Source organism: Micromonas pusilla (genome assembly GCF_000151265.4).
Source record: "Micromonas pusilla CCMP1545 genomic scaffold MICPUCscaffold_10, whole genome shotgun sequence".
NCBI classification, from domain to species: Eukaryota; Viridiplantae; Chlorophyta; class Mamiellophyceae; order Mamiellales; family Mamiellaceae; genus Micromonas; species Micromonas pusilla.
Window position 1 is genome coordinate 956,039 of NW_003315891.1, and position 17,727 is coordinate 973,765.

At 65.9% G+C, this 17,727-nt stretch overlaps 6 protein-coding genes across 6 annotated transcripts; all 6 read right to left on the reverse strand.

The window, feature by feature from the left end:
- Positions 1-416: 416 nt before the first annotated feature.
- On the reverse strand, positions 417-2,336 carry MICPUCDRAFT_48312 (uncharacterized protein; the record flags this gene model as incomplete). Its single annotated transcript, XM_003061767.1, has 3 exons — positions 2,074-2,336; positions 1,678-1,868; positions 417-1,508 (listed from the first exon to the last, which is right to left on the reverse strand). Coding segments are annotated over exons 2-3 (1,272 nt in total), but the record flags the coding sequence as incomplete, so codon positions are not given.
- A 157-nt stretch (positions 2,337-2,493) lies between these two features.
- Positions 2,494-2,919, reverse strand: MICPUCDRAFT_51397 (uncharacterized protein; the record flags this gene model as incomplete). The annotated part of the gene is made up of 1 exon (XM_003061768.1): positions 2,494-2,919. One exon carries the CDS (start codon positions 2,917-2,919, stop codon positions 2,494-2,496), a length of 426 nt encoding a protein of 141 aa, XP_003061814.1.
- Positions 2,920-3,082: 163 nt separating this feature from the next.
- On the reverse strand, positions 3,083-4,168 carry MICPUCDRAFT_41741 (uncharacterized protein; the record flags this gene model as incomplete). Its single annotated transcript, XM_003061769.1, has 1 exon — positions 3,083-4,168. One exon carries the CDS (start codon positions 4,166-4,168, stop codon positions 3,083-3,085), a length of 1,086 nt encoding a protein of 361 aa, XP_003061815.1.
- A 281-nt stretch (positions 4,169-4,449) lies between these two features.
- Positions 4,450-7,395, reverse strand: MICPUCDRAFT_28747 (Ca2+:Cation antiporter family). Its single transcript, XM_003061770.1, has 4 exons — positions 7,153-7,395; positions 6,771-6,889; positions 5,835-6,586; positions 4,450-5,585 (listed from the first exon to the last, which is right to left on the reverse strand). Exons 1-4 carry the CDS (start codon positions 7,224-7,226, stop codon positions 4,695-4,697), a joined length of 1,836 nt encoding a protein of 611 aa, XP_003061816.1. The 5' UTR covers positions 7,227-7,395; the 3' UTR covers positions 4,450-4,694.
- A 243-nt stretch (positions 7,396-7,638) lies between these two features.
- MICPUCDRAFT_28751 (uncharacterized protein) lies at positions 7,639-10,521 on the reverse strand. Its single transcript, XM_003061771.1, has 2 exons — positions 9,077-10,521; positions 7,639-8,893 (listed from the first exon to the last, which is right to left on the reverse strand). Exons 1-2 carry the CDS (start codon positions 10,456-10,458, stop codon positions 7,819-7,821), a joined length of 2,457 nt encoding a protein of 818 aa, XP_003061817.1. The 5' UTR covers positions 10,459-10,521; the 3' UTR covers positions 7,639-7,818.
- A 1,234-nt stretch (positions 10,522-11,755) lies between these two features.
- Positions 11,756-16,973, reverse strand: MICPUCDRAFT_20393 (uncharacterized protein; the record flags this gene model as incomplete). The annotated part of the gene is made up of 5 exons (XM_003061772.1): positions 11,756-11,993; positions 15,114-15,466; positions 15,673-15,905; positions 15,954-16,284; positions 16,488-16,973. The coding sequence occupies 5 exons, from the start codon at positions 16,971-16,973 to the stop codon at positions 11,756-11,758; spliced, it is 1,641 nt and encodes a 546-aa protein (XP_003061818.1).
- Positions 16,974-17,727: the final 754 nt, after the last annotated feature.

The window sequence follows — 17,727 nt, forward strand, 5'->3', positions numbered from 1 at the left end:
CTTGTTCGTTCGCTCGTCGTCTCCGCGCGCCCCTCGGGACGGACGACGAGATGGACGGAGGACGCCCCGGACCTTCGCCGCGCCGCGTCCGCAGCCTACGCTACGCGCGCCGTCGTCGACGACCCACCCCCGACGCGGGCTGTGACTCGCGCGTCGCGCTCGACGCCGCGCTCGGTATCGCCGCGCGCGCGCGATGGGACTGACGACGCGAACGCGAGGTGGGCACACAGCTGGCACGGCAAGAGGGGGAACAAACAGATTCGGCCCGTCAAGTCTGGCTGACGACCAGCTCGAGAAACGAGAGAAAGACGCTTGAGAGGCGAGAGACGACGCGAGGACGACGATGATGACATGACGCGCGCGTGCCAAAGAAAGAAAGAGTAGTCCCTCTATTACACGCATCACTCGCGGCCGCTCCTCGGCGTCCCCGCGCCGCTCCCGGACGCGCTGTCGCCGCTCCTCGCCGACTTCGCCGGCGACGGGGACGCGGCGACGGGCGAGGCCAACGCCGACATCGTCCCGCTCGGCTCCCGCCCCAGCAGCATCTTCCGCCGTCTCAGCGCGTCGTACACGTCCCACTCCAGCGCGCCCTTCCCGTTCATCCCGGGAGATAACCCGATCGCCTCGCTCACGGAGAGCTCCGCGTGCGGACCGGACCCGCCGCGCGCAGTCACCGTATCGTTCGCGCGCGTCTCTCGCATCTCGCGGACGCGTCGCAGCGACTCTTTGTTCACCTCCGCCTCCGCGCGTCCGATCGCAATCTCTTCGAACGTCTCCACCGCGTCGCACAGCATCGCGCTGACAGACTCTCGGAGCTGGCGCAGGTACCGCGGCTTCCACGGCGGTTTCCTCGGCGGCGTGCCCGCGGGTGGAGCCTGAGCCGCGTCGCCCCCAGGGTCCGCCTCGGCGTCGCCGCCCTCCTTCTCCTCCTCCTCGGGCGGCGGGCCGTGCGCCGCCATGGCCGCCGCCGCGGCGTCGTCGACACCGGACAGCGCGTTCGCGAGCGACTCGCTCGCGGCGACCGCGAGCAAGTCCGCGCGTCCTTCCGGGAGCAGCGCCTCTTCGATCGCGCGCTCGTAGTCGCCGCGAAGGTTCATCAAGACATCCGACGGCGTCTCAAACGGCGCCGCGTCTTCGCCCTCCGCCGGCGGCGGCGGCGCGTCCGGGTCGACGTAGTCCGGGTTGTTCTCGATCGCAGCCTGGAGCGAGTCCAGCTCCTTCGCGACCGCGTCCACGGCGCCGATCCAGACGCTCTCGTCCGGGGGCGGCTCCTCGCCCTCCGCGGGCGGCGGCGGCGGCTCGGGTTCACCCTCGATCGCGAACCGCTTCGCGCGCGCTTTCTCGCGAATCTCCCTCAACGCGACGAAGCCCTCGTGCGTGTAATACACCCTCGGTCGTCGCCCGCGGTTCCCCGCGCGCCACAGCGCGGCGTCCGCGTTGCTCTCCGGCCCGCGCTTCGTGAGGTCGGTCGCCGTCGCCGTCGCCGGGGTCTTCACCGCGCGTAAAACCTTGGACGCGTCGGGGTGGAGTTCAAAGGCGTCAGTTGAAGTTGAAAGGCGCCGAGGGCGGGGATTGAAGGCGAGGTGTGCGCGGAGAGACACGCCGAGAAAAGTCCTTAAGGATCGGCGTTCACCGCGCCGACGCGGTCGTATGGGGACCAGTGTCAGGAGAACGCACCTTGGACACCGCGGTGGACACCTTGTGCACCATCTCCTTGCGTTCCATCTCGTTCGTCAGCCCGCGTCGCGGATGCGAGTGCTCGTCCTCCGGCGTCGCGAACCCTCGCAGCGTCACCGCGGGCATCGGCCCTTTGCGCAAATTCGGCCTCGTCTCCACCAGCCACTTGTCCATGAACATCCCCGGCTTGTCTGATGAGGCGCGTTCCGTACGAAGCGACGAACGTCGGGGTGGAGTTCAAAGGCGTCAGAAGCGGAGTTGAAAGGCGTCGCGGTGCGTCGGGATTGAAAGCGAGGGACCCTGGGCGGAGAGAATCGCCGGGAGAAAAAGTCCTTAAGAAACGGCGTCCACCACGCGAACGCGGTCGTATGGGAACCAGTGTGAGATGGGACGCGCCCGACTTGAACGTCCAGACAATCTCCTTCGACTGCCCGGGCAACACGCTGCCCTCGACGTCGGCGAGGTAAAACGCCTCGGGTCCCGTCCCCGTCGCGTGCGGCAGCGTCCGCGGCGCGACGCGCTTCCACTCGTACCACAGCGCGGTCGTCCCCGTGTTGACGATGGTCGTCGTCGCGCGCGAGACGCCGCCGACGACGATCGTGCTCGTCGTGCATCGATCCGACGAGAGGTGCGCGTGCGGGCCGAGGAGGGAGAGACGCAGCGCCTCCGCCGCCGCCGCCTCAGGGTAGTTGTCCATACAAGCGAATGTCGGGGTGGAGTTGAAAGGCGTCAAAAGCGGAGTTGAAAGGCGTCGAGGTGTGTCGGGATTGAAAGCGTGGGACCCTGGGCGGAGAGAATCGCCGGGAGAGAAAGTCCTTAAGGATCGGCGTTCACCCCGCCGACGCGGTCGTACGGGGACCAGCGTGAAGGAGAACGCACCTCCGCCTCGAGCTTCAGCGCCTCGTTGTGCTCGCGCGCCGCCTCGTCCGCGCGGAACTTTTGTATCGTCGCCCACGTCTCCACGCTATCGATTGCGATCTGTTCCTCGAGGTCGTCGAGCGTGATCGGGGCTTTGGAGATGCCGAGCATGCGGGCGCGGACGCCCTCGCCGACGACTTCGAAAAAGTCGACGTCTTCGCCGCGATCCCCCGGGAGGATGGCGTCCACGCGCTTCTTCAGGCGGCGCTTCCGAACCTCCATGAAATCGGAGTCCAGCGCGGGTCTCCCTTTCGCTCTGGAGTAGGACACGCCGTGCTCGGGGTTGAACCTCCGACGCACCTGCGTCGTGTCCACGACGGACATCTCGTCGCGAGAGATCCATAACCCGCTGAGGGTCGTTCCATACGAGCGAACGTCGGGGTGGAGTTGAAAGGCGTCAGTTGGCGTTGAAAGGCGTCGAGGGCGGGGATTGAAACCGAGGAGTGGGCGGAGAGATGCGCCGGGCAAAGTCCTTAAGGATCGGCGTTCACCACGCGGACGCGGTCGTATCGGGACCAGTGTATAGAACGCGCCTGAAGATGTTCCCGACGGGGTAGTACCGCATGTAATTGTTCTTCAGAGACATGCGCCACTCCCAATGGCACCCGCCCTCGCGCTCGTGGATCGGGACCGCCATGTCGTGATGCGCGAACACCTCGTTCTTCCGTCGCCACTCGTCGCAGCGCGCCATCGCGATGTCGCCCACAGATTTCCCGTGCGCCGCCGCGTGCGCGCGCATGAGTTTTTCCCAGCTCTCGCGTTGACGCTCCCACTGATTCAACGCGTTCTCCTGAGCGATGTTAGTCATCTTCACGTGGAGCTCCCACCCGACGTCCTCCTTGCTCTTCTGCGCGAGCTCGGCAGCCTCCGCGACGCGCGCGTTTTCGAGCTGGTTCGCGAAGTTCGCCGCCTCCCGTCGTCTCTCGGTGAGGACGCGAAACGCTCTCTGGTAATGCCGAACGAATTTCCCCCCATTCACGTCGCGCGCCGCGCGGTCCAGGTGCGGCGGCAGCTCCGGCAGCGCCTCCGGCGTCGGCGGCATCTCCAGCTTCGCCTGCTCGATCTTCTTCTGCAGCGTCCGCTCGTACTCCCCGACGTCGCCGAGGACGGCCCATTCCCTGCGCTTCCCGGACCTCGCGTCCGGCCTCGGCCCCCCCGGCGCGATCGCGCGCGCGGTCGCGGGCTCGGGCGGTGGGCTCGGCGACCGCGCGCGTTCGTCCGCGCGGGTCTTCGGGCCCCCTCGCGAGCTCGCCGCGGACGCGGACGTCGTCGCGTCGAACCCGCGCGTGAAGTCGAACGCGTGCCGAGGCGTGCTCGCGAGGGAAGACCCGCGCGAGATGGTCGACCTCGGCGCGCCGCTCGACGCCGCGCGCCCGCTCTGGAAGAGATGATGATGATGAAGATGATGCCCGCCCGCGTCGCGGGCGTCCGCGGTGCCCCCCAGGGCGTCGCTCTTCGTCGCGCTCGACTTGAGCTTCCGCACGAGGATCTTGCGCTTCGGCGCCGCGGTGCTGCCCGCTTCGGACGGCGTCGCGGCGCGCGACCGCGACTGCGCTTGCTCCAGCGCGGTCATCTCCGCGGCGACGCGCGCGGCGCAATGAGAAGACGCGCGACGTTGCGTTGCTCCCCCTCGTCGTCGCGACCGCGGTTGACTGACTCTCGACGACCGGGGGGGGTCGCCGTGACCCAAAACGGGCAACTCAGTGTACACGGGCAAACAGTCAGGTCAGCGCGCTCGTGTACTGTACGAAAAACTACTTTTCGGATCGAAAAAAAATAGCCCTAAGGTTACGCACATCCACGAGGAGACGCGAATTTTATGAACGACTAAAGCCGTCGCGTGAGATAGATACTGTACTACTGTACGTAAGTTTTATATATACAAAAGGACGCGCTCTGCTGGGTACGAGTACAGCACGCGCGCGCGGCAGGTCGAGGGAAACGAATTTCCCGCCGCGGACCCGCCGCGCGCGTGACGCGTGACCGACCGCACGCAGAGCGCGTCGTCGAGGCGCGAATTAATCCATCCACCCGCGAACGCGAGTATAAACACAGTGACCCCCCCCCCCCCCAATGGTCCCGGAGCCGTTCTCCCGGTTTTAGTCGTCGAGGTCGTACACGTCCAGGATCCACACCAAGATGATGCTGTACGCGACGTAGAACCCGTAGATGACGAAGAAAACCTTCCCGTGCCAAATCTCAAGCTTAAACTTGTTGAAGAAGATGGCGCTGTAATACAACACGAGAACGCCGGCGAGTATCAGCGACGACGGCACGAGCTCATTCGTGTTCACCTCGATGTAGTTCTTGTTCTGCCAGGACAGATACAACAGCCACGGAAGCCCTAAACCGAGCCAGATGTCGAAGACGTTAGACCCGACGGCGTTCGCGACGGCCATGTCCGCGAGACCGTCCTTCGCGACGGAGATGGAAGACAACGCGTCCGGGATGGAGGTCCCCGCCGCGAGCACCGTCGTTCCCATGACGACGTTCGGGATGTTCAAGACGCAGCCGATGACGACGCACCACTCAATCATCCAGTGCGTGATGAAACCGATCCATCCGATGGACATAAAAAAGGACATGATGTAATACTTTCGGTACTTTTCTTCGCCGCACGGAGGGATCGTTCCGGCGAAGCACGCGTACCACGGGAACGAGAGGAACCACAGCGGCCAGTCCTTCTTCTCCTCCGGGACTTTCCACCACGGGGCGTCATCCTCCTCGTCGCCGTCGTCCTTGTCCTTCCCCTCCTCGAGGTTCAGCGCCTCGCGGACGTCCTTCTTCTTCTTCGCCTCGAGCATCGCCGCGACTTTTTTCATCTCTTTGCGATACGCGCGGATGTGCCCCGGGGACATATACGGCGTGACCGTGACGTCCGTGCCGTCGTCTTGCTTGACGATCGCGATCTTCTTCCTCCACTTCTCCGCGTTCTCCTTGCGCTGCTGCTTGATCAGGTCGAGGACGACGTCCGCGATGGACGTCTTGGGCTGGGCCACGACGACGGACGTTCGCACTTTACCCCAGAGCGCCGCGCTCGTCCGCGGCTTCGCCGCCGCCGCCGCGGACTTCTTCGCCGCGACCGCGGCGACAGCCTGCGCCTCCTCATCTTTCTTCGCCGCTTCCACGAATTCGCTCCCGTCGCGCACGGAGTTCTCCTTCGAGCGCGGCAACGTCTGCGCCTCGACGTCGGCTTCTTCGACTTCAATCTCGGACGCGTCGGCGGCGGCGGCGGAAACCGGCGCGGCGCCGTCGGTCGATTCAACCACCGCGCCGGGGCCGTGCGAGGACGGTTCCTTGCTCGACTGCGCCTTCTCCGCGAGTGCCGCGGCTTTCTTCTCCTTCATGGAGATCTGCTTGAACTCCTTCTCCGGCTGCATCCACTTCCCGCCCACCTTGTCCATCCACTTCATGAGGTGTTTGTTGTACTTCATGGTGACGATGTAGGTTCCGTAGAAGCAGACGTAGATGCCGCCCTCCCACCAGTTAACGACGCCGCCGGCGAACGTGCCGACGATGCCCGCGATCGCGGCGGCGTAGAAGAAGCAATCTCTCGTGACCGGCTTCCAGTCGAGCTGTAACGCCGCCCCCGTCGCCATCACCGTGGCGCCGATGATGATGAGGATGTTAAAGATCGCCGAGCCCACGATCGTGCCGACGCCAATTTCGCTCCCGGCGTTCGGGTTGATCAGAGACATCGTGGACGACGCGAGCTCGGGGGCGGAGGAGCCCGCGGCCATGAACGTCGCGCCCGCGACGTCGTCGCTGAGGTCCAAGACTTCGCAGATCACTTCGAGCGCAGGGACGAAGAAGTCGTCGCAGACGATGGCGATGCCCAAGAACATGTAAAACATTCCGATGAAATACAAGACGACGCCGCCGTTATCTTCCCAGTCTTCGGTGGAGCACGTGCTGCTGCTCAGCAGTCTCCTCGCCGTCGTGGACGAGGACCCGAGGCCGGTGATCGCGGAGAGAGACGCGCGCTCGCCGTCTGAGGGCCGTTCCATACAAGCGAATGTCGGAGTGGAGTTCAAAGGCGTCAGTTGGCGTTGAAAGGCGTCGTGGGCGGGGATTGAAAGCGAGGTGTGGGCGGAGAGAGACGACGGCAAAAGTCCTTAAGGATCGGCGTTCACCACGCGAACGCGGTCGTATGGGGACCAGTGTATAGAACGCGCCTGAGGCGAAGTCGAAGGACGGCGTCCAATCTTTTCGCCCGAAAAAACTCTTCGAGCCGCCGCCGTAATAGTACGTCGACACGCACGACACCGCCGCGGCGAGGAGCATGAGTCCTTGCCTGCGACGTCGCGTTCGCGGGGTGGGTGGGAGGGTGGGTGGGAGGGAGGGGTGAGGATCGCGGGAGGCGGGCGGGCGGGCGGCGCTAGTCGATCGATCGTCTAAATTCGATTCTCGCGACGCTGGGCTGGGTTATGGTGGTTTTCTTCTGGGGACGACGGCAACCATGCCGCATCGACGGACGGGGGCTCGCGCGCTCGCCGCGGCGCGTCGCGTCGACGAGGCCGCGCGAGGGGAGATCGCGTCGCGGTGTTCTTCGCGCACCGTTGACGGAGCTTATCTTTGTAAGACAGCTTCGCGCGCGCCGCGCGGACGCGGCGGATCATGGAGGGCAACATCACGAGGGAATTTAGCGCGCGTCGCGCCCCGCCCCGCGCGCCCGAAATTCACGCCGCGCCCGTCGCGCGTCGTCTCCTCCCCGTCGATTCCGTTCCGTCCCGGAGCGGCGCGTTCGCGTCTCGAGACCTACGCGCGCGACGGAGCGAAAGTATCGACCGCGCTGGGATGGATCCCGCGCGTCGTGGAGTGGCGCGCGCGCGGCGCGAGAGCCCCGACGCTTCCCGGGAGCCGGGACCGGGTGGGAGGGGGGGTTCGGCAAAAGAGAGCGAGCAACGGCTCCCCCTACTACGCGCGCATGGGCAATCAGTCCGAAACGTGTCATCGCAAAGTAACAGAATCGTGCTCGGACATTCCCTTGTTTTCCGAACCTAACGAGCTGCCGGGAAGGGTCTGGTTACAATAGCCGCATAATTTCACGTGTATTGGTTTTCCGCTTCTTTCACGTTCACGACGCCAGCTCTAGCACGTTCCTCCTATCCTCTCCTCCAATCACGCCGGCCCGCCGCCGCGCGCGACCTCCCTCCCTACTACGAATCACGTCACGCCACGTCACGACGTTCCTTCCTTCCACCAGCCGATCGCGTCGACTACTCACTGAAACTTGTTCTGTATCAACCGGTGGACGTGGCACAAAAACTCGACGTAACTCATCCCGGCGGCGCTCCGATCCTCGATCAACCGCTGGTAAAACGAATGCTCGCCGATATCCCCTCGCCGGTATATCCGCGTCCGCATGTACGACGACCGCATCTTCCGCATGCAGTTCACCATCTCGTTAACCGACGCGTTTGAGGCATTTTCTATCCGCGGGATGTGCGCCGTCGTCGACGCGATGTGGTCCGCGTGATCCACCCCAAAGACGTCCCTCAGCAACGGCGCGGACGCCTGCTTACCGACCCACACGCTCATCTCTCTTCCGTCCTCGAGGAGATAAATCCCATCTTGCTCGAGTTTTTCCCCGGAGAGCCACGTCGTCTTCGGCAGCGGCGGGAACCTCGGCGGCGACTCCCCCGGCGTCGCCGCGATCGGCAATCGATGAATCGGGAAATTTCGCGGGTACACCGACGGCACCGCCGCCGCCGCCGTCGCGCACGCGCCGAGGAGTAACCACGTCGCGCGGTCGTCCGCGCTCGCGTCTGATCGCAAACCCAACGACTTGTGCAACCCGAGGGTGTACAGAGGCAGCACCTTGAGACCTTCCGGTAAGATCAGCTGCCCGGTGCTGTTGTTCGTGGCGCAAAATTTTCGATACGCGTAGAGGGTGTTCACCGTCGCGTTGAGCGAGAGCTCCCGCGCCGCGAGCAGCGAGCAGTTCCCCGCGAGAAGCTTCGCGGAGCTCCGCCGAATGAGGTCCAGCGTCTGCGCCTCGAGGTCGCTCGCGCGGAAGACGTTCCCGAGCGTGCTCGTCACCGGCAGCGCCATCGTGTGCACGCGGATGCGTCGCTCGCCGTCCGTCGTCGTGTACAGAAGCGCACACTGCACGCACGCCTCGCTCCCGTCCACGAGCTTGTCTTCGTACCGCAACGACACGCAGATCGCCTTGTCGCAGTCGATCGCGGGGAGGTCCACGTCCGTGGTCGTTCGCTTGCAGTAGAAGCCGTCGTAATCGATCACGCCGAGGCCGTTCGACGCGCGCACGCGCATCACCGCCTCCATACCTTGCGGCCTCAGGGTCGTTCCATACAAAGCGACGTCGGGGTGGAGTTCAAAGGCGTCAGTTGGAGTTGAAAGGCGCCGAGGGCGGGTATTGAAAGCGAGGTGTGGGCGGAGAGACACGCCGGCAAAGTCCTTAAGGATCGGCGTTCACCACGCCGACGGGGTCGTATGGGAACCACTGTGTAGAACGCACCTCAAGACGTTCCACCGCAGGTCGTTGTGGAGCTGCGCGAAATCCAGCGTGGTGTTGAAGTTGGGATAGCGATACAGCGACCCGCCGGTGACTCGCGGTAACACCCCCAACGACGCGACGTCGACGTACCCGTTCGTGAGGAGGAAGAGGTCGATCGCGACCTGGTACTCCGCGGCTTCCACCGCGAGCTTCATGTAACACTTATCCCCGGGCGCGAGGTACTTGGCGGCGTCCTTGTCGGATTCGTTGTTGAAACCGCCGCCGCCGCCGCCGCCGCCGCCCGCGGTGCTCCCCTGGTTCACCGGCCCGCGCGGTTTCAACGCGCCCATCCCACCGGTGGGCAGCGACGCGATGAACGCGAGGACGCGCCCGCCGATCGGTTTGAGCGCTTCCACGCACGCTTTCACCGCGGCGGCGCTGCACGGCGCCCCGCGTCGGCCGTTTTCCATCGGGTCGCAAAACATCTTCGGCAGCTGCTTCAACACGCCGTCGATCGCGTCGCGGTTCGGCCCGAGCGGCACCGCGAGCCCGTCCGGCACGGGCGCGTACGGCTCGTCCACGTCCGGCACGACGAGCATCCGCGGCGCCCCGCTCGCGCCTCCCTGCGCGATGTGATAAAAATGCGCCGCCGCGTCGAAGGTGCACAATCCGACTAACGTTCGATCCGGGTTCGGTACCGTGTCTAGCGTCCGCGCGATCGCCTCGATCGCGGACGTCGTCGCGCCCGTCTCCACCGCGCGCGGCGAGACGTCGACGCAGAAGAAGAGCGCGGGGGACATCGGCGCTCGAACCATGTACTCCGGCGGCGCGACGTACTCTACGCTGCCCTTGCACAACTCCGGACGCTCGGACCAGTCCGATCTGCGTCCGTCCGCGCCCAACGCGCAGCCGTACTCGCGCGGGCACTCGCCGGCGAACCCGCAAAAGTTGCACGCGAATCGCGAGTGGTCGAGCCAGCGCATGAACGGGTTCATGTACGCCTTGCACCGCCCGCACCGCACCGGTCCGCACTCGCCGTTGTCCACCACCTGTATCGGCGCCTCCTCCGCGTGCGGCAGCGCGAGCGGCTGCACGACGATCGTGAGCGGCATCCCCGACGACGCCAACAACTCCGACGTGTTCGGTATCGTGCTCATCGTCGATCGCATGTACCGCGGGTTGCAGCACCCCGCGTCGCGCGCGATGAACGTGGTGTTCGCGCTCGGCGGGTGCGTCGCCGTGCCGTGCGTCGTCCGCGTGTCGTGTTTGACGACGTCCGCGTGGTCGTCGTGCGGCGGCCGCGGGATCTGCGCCGGGTCGATCCTCTGGGACGACGACGACGACGACGACGCGGGCCCGGGCGGCGCGACGCCCACGCCGGGGCGCGCGGGGGGCGGGACCATCGACCCGCCGGGCCCGCCGATGGGGGGACCCGTCGGCGGCGGCCCGGGGATCCCCGCGGGGGGCGGACGACCGGGGTACGTACCGTGTTGTCGTTGGTGTTGCTGCGGGTATTGTTGGTATTGGGGCGGCGCCATTCCCATTCCCATTCCCGGCGGCGTGCCTCCCGGGACCGGGACCGCGCCCGCTCCCGGCGGCGGCCCGGGGCCAGCGCCGCGCTGCTGCTGCGTCGGCGGCGGCGGCATCGGCGCTCCCGGGCCGCGCGGAGGGCCCGCTCCCGGCGGCGCCCCCATCTGCGGCGGCGCGCCCGCTCCCGGCGGCGCCCCCATCTGCGGCGGCGCGCCCGCTCCCGGCGGTGCCCCCATCTGCGGCGCGCCCATCGGCGGCGCCCCCATCGGCGGCGGCGCCCCCATCGGCGGCGGCGCCCCCATCATCGGCGGCGCGCCCATCGGCGGCGGTCCTTTCATCGTCGTCGTCGTCGTCGGCGGCGCCCCCACGCTCATCGCGTTGAACGCCGCGGTCGGCGGCGCGTACGCCGTCGGCGGCGCGTACGCCGTCGGCGGCGTCCCCGGCGGCGGGAACTGCGGGTACATCGCCTTACCGGGAGGGCCCGCCCCGGCCCCCGGCGGGGGACGCGTCGTCGTCTGCGTCGTCGGTCCCGCGGGCGGAACCGGTCCTCCTCCTGGCGGACGGACGGGGAGACGGGCGGCGCGGAGGGTCAGCGGCGACGATCGCATCGCGCGGGGAGGACGAGGAAGGCGGGGCGAGGGTCGTCGATCGACGAGCGCTCGGAGGCGGGGCGATCGAACGATCGCGCGGATCTGGCGGGTAATAATCCCGACGCGACCGTCGTCGTGCGCGCGACGAACCGCGCGACGATCGGTCGACCGATCTCGCGCGAACGCCGGCGCGAGACGGACGCGAGGGCGCGCGCGCGCACCTGGATACGTCATCGGCGGTCCACCAGGGGGTGCGCCGTTCGGCGGGCGGTACGCGGGCGGCGGCTGCATCGCGCCGTCGCGTCGCGCGGACTGACCGACGCTTCGACGCCCCCGCGGCTTCGCGCGTCGCTTTTTCTCGCATCATCAAACAGAACTCAACACCGATCAGCGGCGGGGCGCGAACGACAACGAACGAAGACGCGATTCCGGATTTCTTCCGCGACGGACCTCCGTCTGTTACACCCCCGTCGATCTACGTCCTAACGCGCTACGTACCCCTAAACCGAAACCCACCCCGCCTTCGTAACCCCCTACACAGCCCCGTTACACGACAGACAAACCCCCGCCACGCCACGCGTCACTCTCTCATTTTTCGTTGATATCCCGCGTGTACCTGTCGTTCGCGTTTGCCGCCGCCGCCTTCTCGAGGTTCTCCTTCATGTCCGCCTCGAAGTATCGCATCCCCACGCCGACGTCCCGATACTTTTCGTGCATCATTCGCAGGTCCTTCGAGACGCTCCTCCTCGCGGCTTTGATGCTGCCGTCGCTGCGGTAGTCGCCGTCGCGTCGCGCGGCGCCGCCGTCGCCGTACACCGCTGTTATCAGGAAGGGGGCGTTCGGCGCGACGCGACGTCGGGGCGGGCGGAGTTGAAAGGCGTCAGACGGAGTTGAAAGGCGTCATAGGGTCGGGTATTGAAAGCGAGGGACCCTGGGCGGAGAGAACCGACGCCGGGAAAAGAAAGTCCTTAAGAAACGGCGTGCACCGCGCCGACGCGGTCGTGTGGGGACCAGTGTGAGGAGAACGTGCCTTTTATTCGCACCGGGCCGTGCGCCGCCAACGCGCCCTCCTCGTCGTTTTGATCCATCAGCGCCTGTCGGGACGGGGTGTGATTGGTGGGTGATGTGGCGGGAAGTGATGTGATTGGTTAGTTAATTTATGACGTGGACATTTCATTGGACGAGAGCGACGCAGAGGGCGCCGGGAAAAGTCCTCAAGGAACGGCGTTCACGACGCGAACGCGGTCGCGTGGTCGTACGGGGACCGGCGCGACGAGAGACGAGACGGGACGCGCCTTGGCCTGGGCGCGTCTTCGTGCGCGGCGGTAGCCGACCTCGACCGCCATGCTGTGCTTCGTTCGCACCGTGTGCCCGCGGAACGAGGCCTGGATCATCGTCGCGGCGGCCTCCTCCTCCTCCTCCTCCTGCGCGGAGGGATCGACGCGAGAGGGGAGGGGAGGGATCGTCGGAGGTGGAACGCGGCGCGGATCATGGTGTTGTTGTTATCCTTCCGCGCGAGGGAACGAACGAGGATCGGGAACGAAGACGCGCGCGGGAAGGGGAGCGCACCTCGCATAATGTGCCGCCGCCGCACCTGTGGGCCGCGCGGGGGAGAGACGAGAGGGCGGAGCGGAGGGATCGACGTCAGGGAGCGTCGCGAGGGATCGAGGAGGGTGGGGGCGGCGACGGGGGATCGGAGCGACGCGTGCATTTATTTCTGCGTCGTCCGGCGACGACGACGAGGTCGACCGCTCGCGTTCGTTCGTTCGTTCGTCCGCCGCGCACCCGAATATCGCCCCGCACGTCCACGCTTCGAACCACCCCTTGGGCTCTTTATGCGCTTCCCTCCGCCGCTGCGAACGCGCTCGCTCCATCGTGGTTCGCACGCCCGCACCCGGCAGCCCGGCGCGCGCGAACCCAGTGAAGACGAACAATTGCGCAATGCGAGAGTTCGAGCATTGCGGGCGGAGAAGGGCGAACATCTTATTTAATCATTTACACGGTCCGCCGCTCCTCGATGCGATATAAAACATGCGTGAAATTTTAATCGATGGACTTCTTCTGCGCCTTCGCGAAGAAGCTCTTCTGCTTCTTCGGCGTGCCTTTCGTCCCCGGCGCGGGCGCGTTCATCGACCCGGTCAGGACGCCCATGATGAGCGGCTGTAAAAAGAGAAAAAACACACAATGGACTCAGACGGTCGGCCCGGCGACGCGAACAGAGAGAGACGACGCGCGTCTCGAGCGCCGAAACGAAGAAATCGGGTTCAGGGTTCGGCCGCGAAGTCCTCGAGTCCTCTGTGAGAACCGCGAGGAGGCACCGCGCGAAGGAACGAGAGCGACGTGTGTATGGGGAACGGTCGCGGCGCGCGCCTGCAGCTTCGTCATCAAAAACTCCGTCGCCTTCGCGCTGTACACGCTGAGGGTCGTTCCATACAAAGCGATGTCGGGGTGGAGTTGAAAGGCGTCAGAAGTGTAGTTGAAAGGCGTCGAGGGCGGGTATTGAAACCGTGGGATGGGCGGAGAGACACGCCGGGAAAAGTCCTTAAGGATCGGCGTTCACCACGCCGACGCGGTCGTATGGGGACCAGTGTATAGAACGCGCCTGACGCTCGCTAACCCTTTCGACTTCAACCCGTTCGCTCGCTGGTCGATCAACGGCTCGTTCCGTACGAGGAACGGCCCGACGTACGTCTCGTAGATGAACAGCGCGCCCTGGGTCTTCGTGTGCCAGAGATACACGACGAAGAAGCACTTCGCCTCGTCGTAGAGCGGAAACCAACCGATGAGGATGTCCGGTATGAAGAACAGGGACGTGCAGATGCCGTAGACCATCCAGTACACGAGCCACTTCTTCACGGAGTCGGGCTTGGCTTTGAACTTCGCGAGCGCCTGATGGAGGGTAGGGTGGACGATGGATGGACGGACGGAGCGGAGCGGGGTGGAAGAGGAAGGAGGGGCGCGTCAGGAGGCGACGGACGGGACGGGGGCGCGAACGCGAATCGATCGGAAAAAAAAAGATTACAGCGCGCGCGCGTTTGAACGCCCGTCCGGGGGAATCGTCCGCGCGCCTTGAAGCTGCGGTAGCCGGGGTACACGCTCCCTAAGATCAGGAGCGCGAGCTTCGCGAGAGGACCGAACATGACGCTGGGTCGCGGTGTGATTCGTTCGCGGCGCGGGAGTCGCGCGCGATCTAGTGCCGGGGGATGGCCCCGGGATCGGTCACGAACCTTTTCGCGCGGGAAAAAAAAAATCCACGCGCGTTCATCACTTCGGTTCGGTTGGAGAAAAAATCGTCTCTGTTTCAATACGAAGCCTTCGTCGTCGCGGCGTTCTCTTCATCACCATCTCCATCTCACTTCTTCTTCTTCGTCATTCTCTGCCAAAACGACGCCTTCTTCTTCGCGTTCGCGACCGCCGCGATGTCGGACGGCGCCCCGTTCGCTTTCGACGCTTTGTACGCCGCCGTTTCCTCCGCCGCCGCCGCCGCGATCTCGCCGCCGCCGCCGCCGCCGCCCGCCGCGTCCCCGGCCGCCGCGCCCTTTTTCCGCTTTGTGTCCTTATTCTCCGCCGCCTTCGCCGCCTCCTCGCGCAGCTTCTTGTTCTTCTTCTCCAAGACGACGGCGTCCTGTAACGCCAAGTTCACGCACGTTTCTCTTTGCTCCGGCGTAAACTTCCGAAACCCGTTCTCCAACGCCGTCGCGTCGTCGCGCCGGCTCGCGTTCGCGATCTCGATCACGCCCATCAAACCGACCGTCGCGAGCGGCATCAGCGCTTTCCGATCGCACGGCAGGTCGTTCGACTTCATCCACACCGCGAGGGCTTTCATGCGCGCGTACGTCCCGCCCGTCGACGTCCCGACCTCCTCCCCCCCGCCGCCTCGAACATCGCCGCTCTTCTTACTCCCTCCTCCTCCTTTCCCTTTCTTTTCCCACGCCCACTCCGGGACGGTCTCCCCCGCGCGTTGCAGCGCCTGGATCGCGTACGGCTTCCATATATCCCGCGCGTGGACGTCCACGTCGCAGGAGATGAGCATCCCTCGTATCAGCGCGACGACGCGAATCATCATGAACACCTCCTCCGGAATCGTCCGGATGTTCACCGCGCGCATCTCCGCCGGAAGATCCGCGTCCAAAGGCGACACGTGCGCTTCCTCGATGTCCATCCGCGTGTCGAACAGGATGTACAACACCGTGAGCGCGAAGTCCGGGGACGCGTTCGTGAGTCGTAAGCCCAGGGTTTCCGCGTGTGCGAGCGCGTCGTCTCGCGCGCCGCACGCCAACGCGAGCGTGAGCTTCGCGAGGGTGATTCGCGTCTCGTCCGACAGCACCTTAGGGTCGAGGGTCCATTCGAAGCGACGAATGTCGGGGTGGAGTTGAAAGGCGTCAGAAGCGGAGTTGAAAGGCGTCGAGGTGTGTAGGGATTGAAAGCGAGGGGCGCGCGGAGAGAACCGACGCCGGGAAAAGAAAGTCCTCAAGGATCGGCGTTCACCGCGCCGACGCGGTCGTATGGGGACCAGTGTAAATAATATGAACGCGCCTTACACTGCCCAAAGTCGATGAGCGACAGCGTCTTCCCGTCCGGCGACAGCAGCAAATTCCCGGGGTGCGGGTCCGAGTGGAACGTCCCAATCTCAAAGATCTGCACGCCGAAGGTTTCCACGAGCTTCGTCAGCACCCTCGACGCGTCGACGGCGGCGCCCGACGGTGAGGTCTTCATCGCCGCCGCCGCGGCTTCGCTGTGCCCCGCGCGCGTGCTCAGCCCGTTCGCGTTCAGCGCACGCTGAATGACGTCCGCGAGGGACTCGCCCTCGACGAAGCTCATCGTCAGGACGCGCTTGCTCGACATCGCCTCGAACGCGGCGGGGCACCGGACGTCCGGCACCGCGCGCGTCACCGCGCCGCCGATTCTCGTCAGCATATCGCGTTCCCTCTCGAAATCAAACTCCAACGGGACTTGGTTTCTGTACTCTCGCAGAATAGACGTGTGGTCGAACGGGAGGTGGATCTTCATTCGGTCCATCGCATTCGACACGAACAGCATGTTCGCCATGTCCATCGTCATCAGAGCCTCCGACCCCGGGTTTTGAACCTTGACGGCGACTTTCGTTCTCTTGCCGTCTCTACGAGTCGTTCCATACGAGCGAACGTCGGGGTGGAGTTGAAAGGCGTCAGGGGTGGTGTTGAAAGGCGCCGAGGTGTGTCGGGATTGAAAGCGAGGGACCCTGGGCGGAGAGATGCGCCGGGAGAGAAAGTCCTTAAGGATCGGCGTTCACCACGCCGACGCGGTCGTATGGGGACCAGTGTGAGGAGAACGCGCCTAAGAGTCGCCGCGTGCACTTGCGCGATGGTCGCGCTCGCGATCGGTTTCTGTTGGAACGTGAAGAACGTCGAGGTCACGCTCGACCCCAAGTCTTCCTCCACGATCTTCGCGATCTCCGCGAACGGCACGGGCGGGCACTCGTCGAAGACGCCCTTCAGCGCGCTCACGTACTGCGGCGGCAAGAGGTCGCTCTTTGTCGCGAACACTTGGCCGACTTTGAGGTAAAACCCGCCCAGGTCGTGGATCATGTCCGCGACGCGCGATGCGCCCCACGCGTGCTTCGCGTCCCACGCGTCTTGGATCTCGTCCTCGGACGCGCCGGTCGCGGCGAGGCGCTTGGAGTCGATCAGGAGGCATTTGAGGTATCCCGCGATCACCGGAAACAGGTGCCCGTAGAATCGCAGCGTTCGGAGCACCCCCGGCGCGGCGACCGAGAGGACGCTCGGCGCGACGCGCACGACGACGAGAGGCGCGAGCATCCTCGGAACGAAGGCGGGCAGCGGCAGCGGCGTCGCCGGCGGCGAGATGACCTTGATCCCGCCGATCGAGACGCCTCCGGAGACCACCGCGAGGACGCTCAACGCGTCGCGTTCGCGCCGACCGCGGAACGTCTTCACCGCGAGCACGACCGCGAGCGGGAGCGCGCCGTTCACCGCGCCGAACGTCACCTTCGACGCCGCGCCGAGGAGCGCGGCGGCGAACCCGAGCGGCAGGGGGAGAGACTTGGCGCGGTTCGAGTTCGATCGCGCGCGCGCGCGAGGCGGCGCGATCGCGCCGTCGCCTCCGCGCACGTTTCCTCGACGTCCGCCTCCGTCGTCGCCATCGCGCGACGCCGACGCCGACGCCGACGCCGACGCCTTCTTCGCCTTCTTCGCGTCGTCCGCCTTCTTCTGCCGCTTCGCGGCGTCGTCGGAATGATGCTTGGAGTCCGACGCCGCGTTCGCGATGGACGCCTCGAGCTTCACGCGCCACGCCGGAGGAGGCGCGGGCGCGGGATGGCCGAACCCGCCCCTTCGCAGATCCCTCCGCTGCTTCTTCGCGGTCGGGGCGGACATGGCTGCTGGCTGGTCGCTCCCGCGGACGGCGACGCGCGCGCGACCCGAGACGACGCCACGCCGAGCGAGCGGCGGCGGCGGCGGCGGCGGCGCGGTGGCGTGCGCGCGCGCGTGCGGCGGGCGACTCGTCCGTCTGCTCGCGCGCGATCGATGTGCGACGACGCGACGCAACGATTCG

Coding starts and splice junctions, on each gene's coding strand:
- MICPUCDRAFT_28747 (XM_003061770.1), bottom strand. CDS start 7,226: ATGTTGCCCTCCATGATCCGCCGCGTCCGCGCGGCGCGCGCGAAGCTG. Junction 6,890..7,152: donor AAAGATAAGCTCCGTCAACG/GTGCGCGAAGAA, acceptor GCGACGTCGCAG/GCAAGGACTCATGCTCCTCG. Junction 6,587..6,770: donor GTCCTTCGACTTCGCCTCAG/GCGCGTTCTATA, acceptor AACGGCCCTCAG/ACGGCGAGCGCGCGTCTCTC.
- MICPUCDRAFT_28751 (XM_003061771.1), bottom strand. CDS start 10,458: ATGGTCCCGCCCCCCGCGCGCCCCGGCGTGGGCGTCGCGCCGCCCGGG. Junction 8,894..9,076: donor CTGCGGTGGAACGTCTTGAG/GTGCGTTCTACA, acceptor AACGACCCTGAG/GCCGCAAGGTATGGAGGCGG.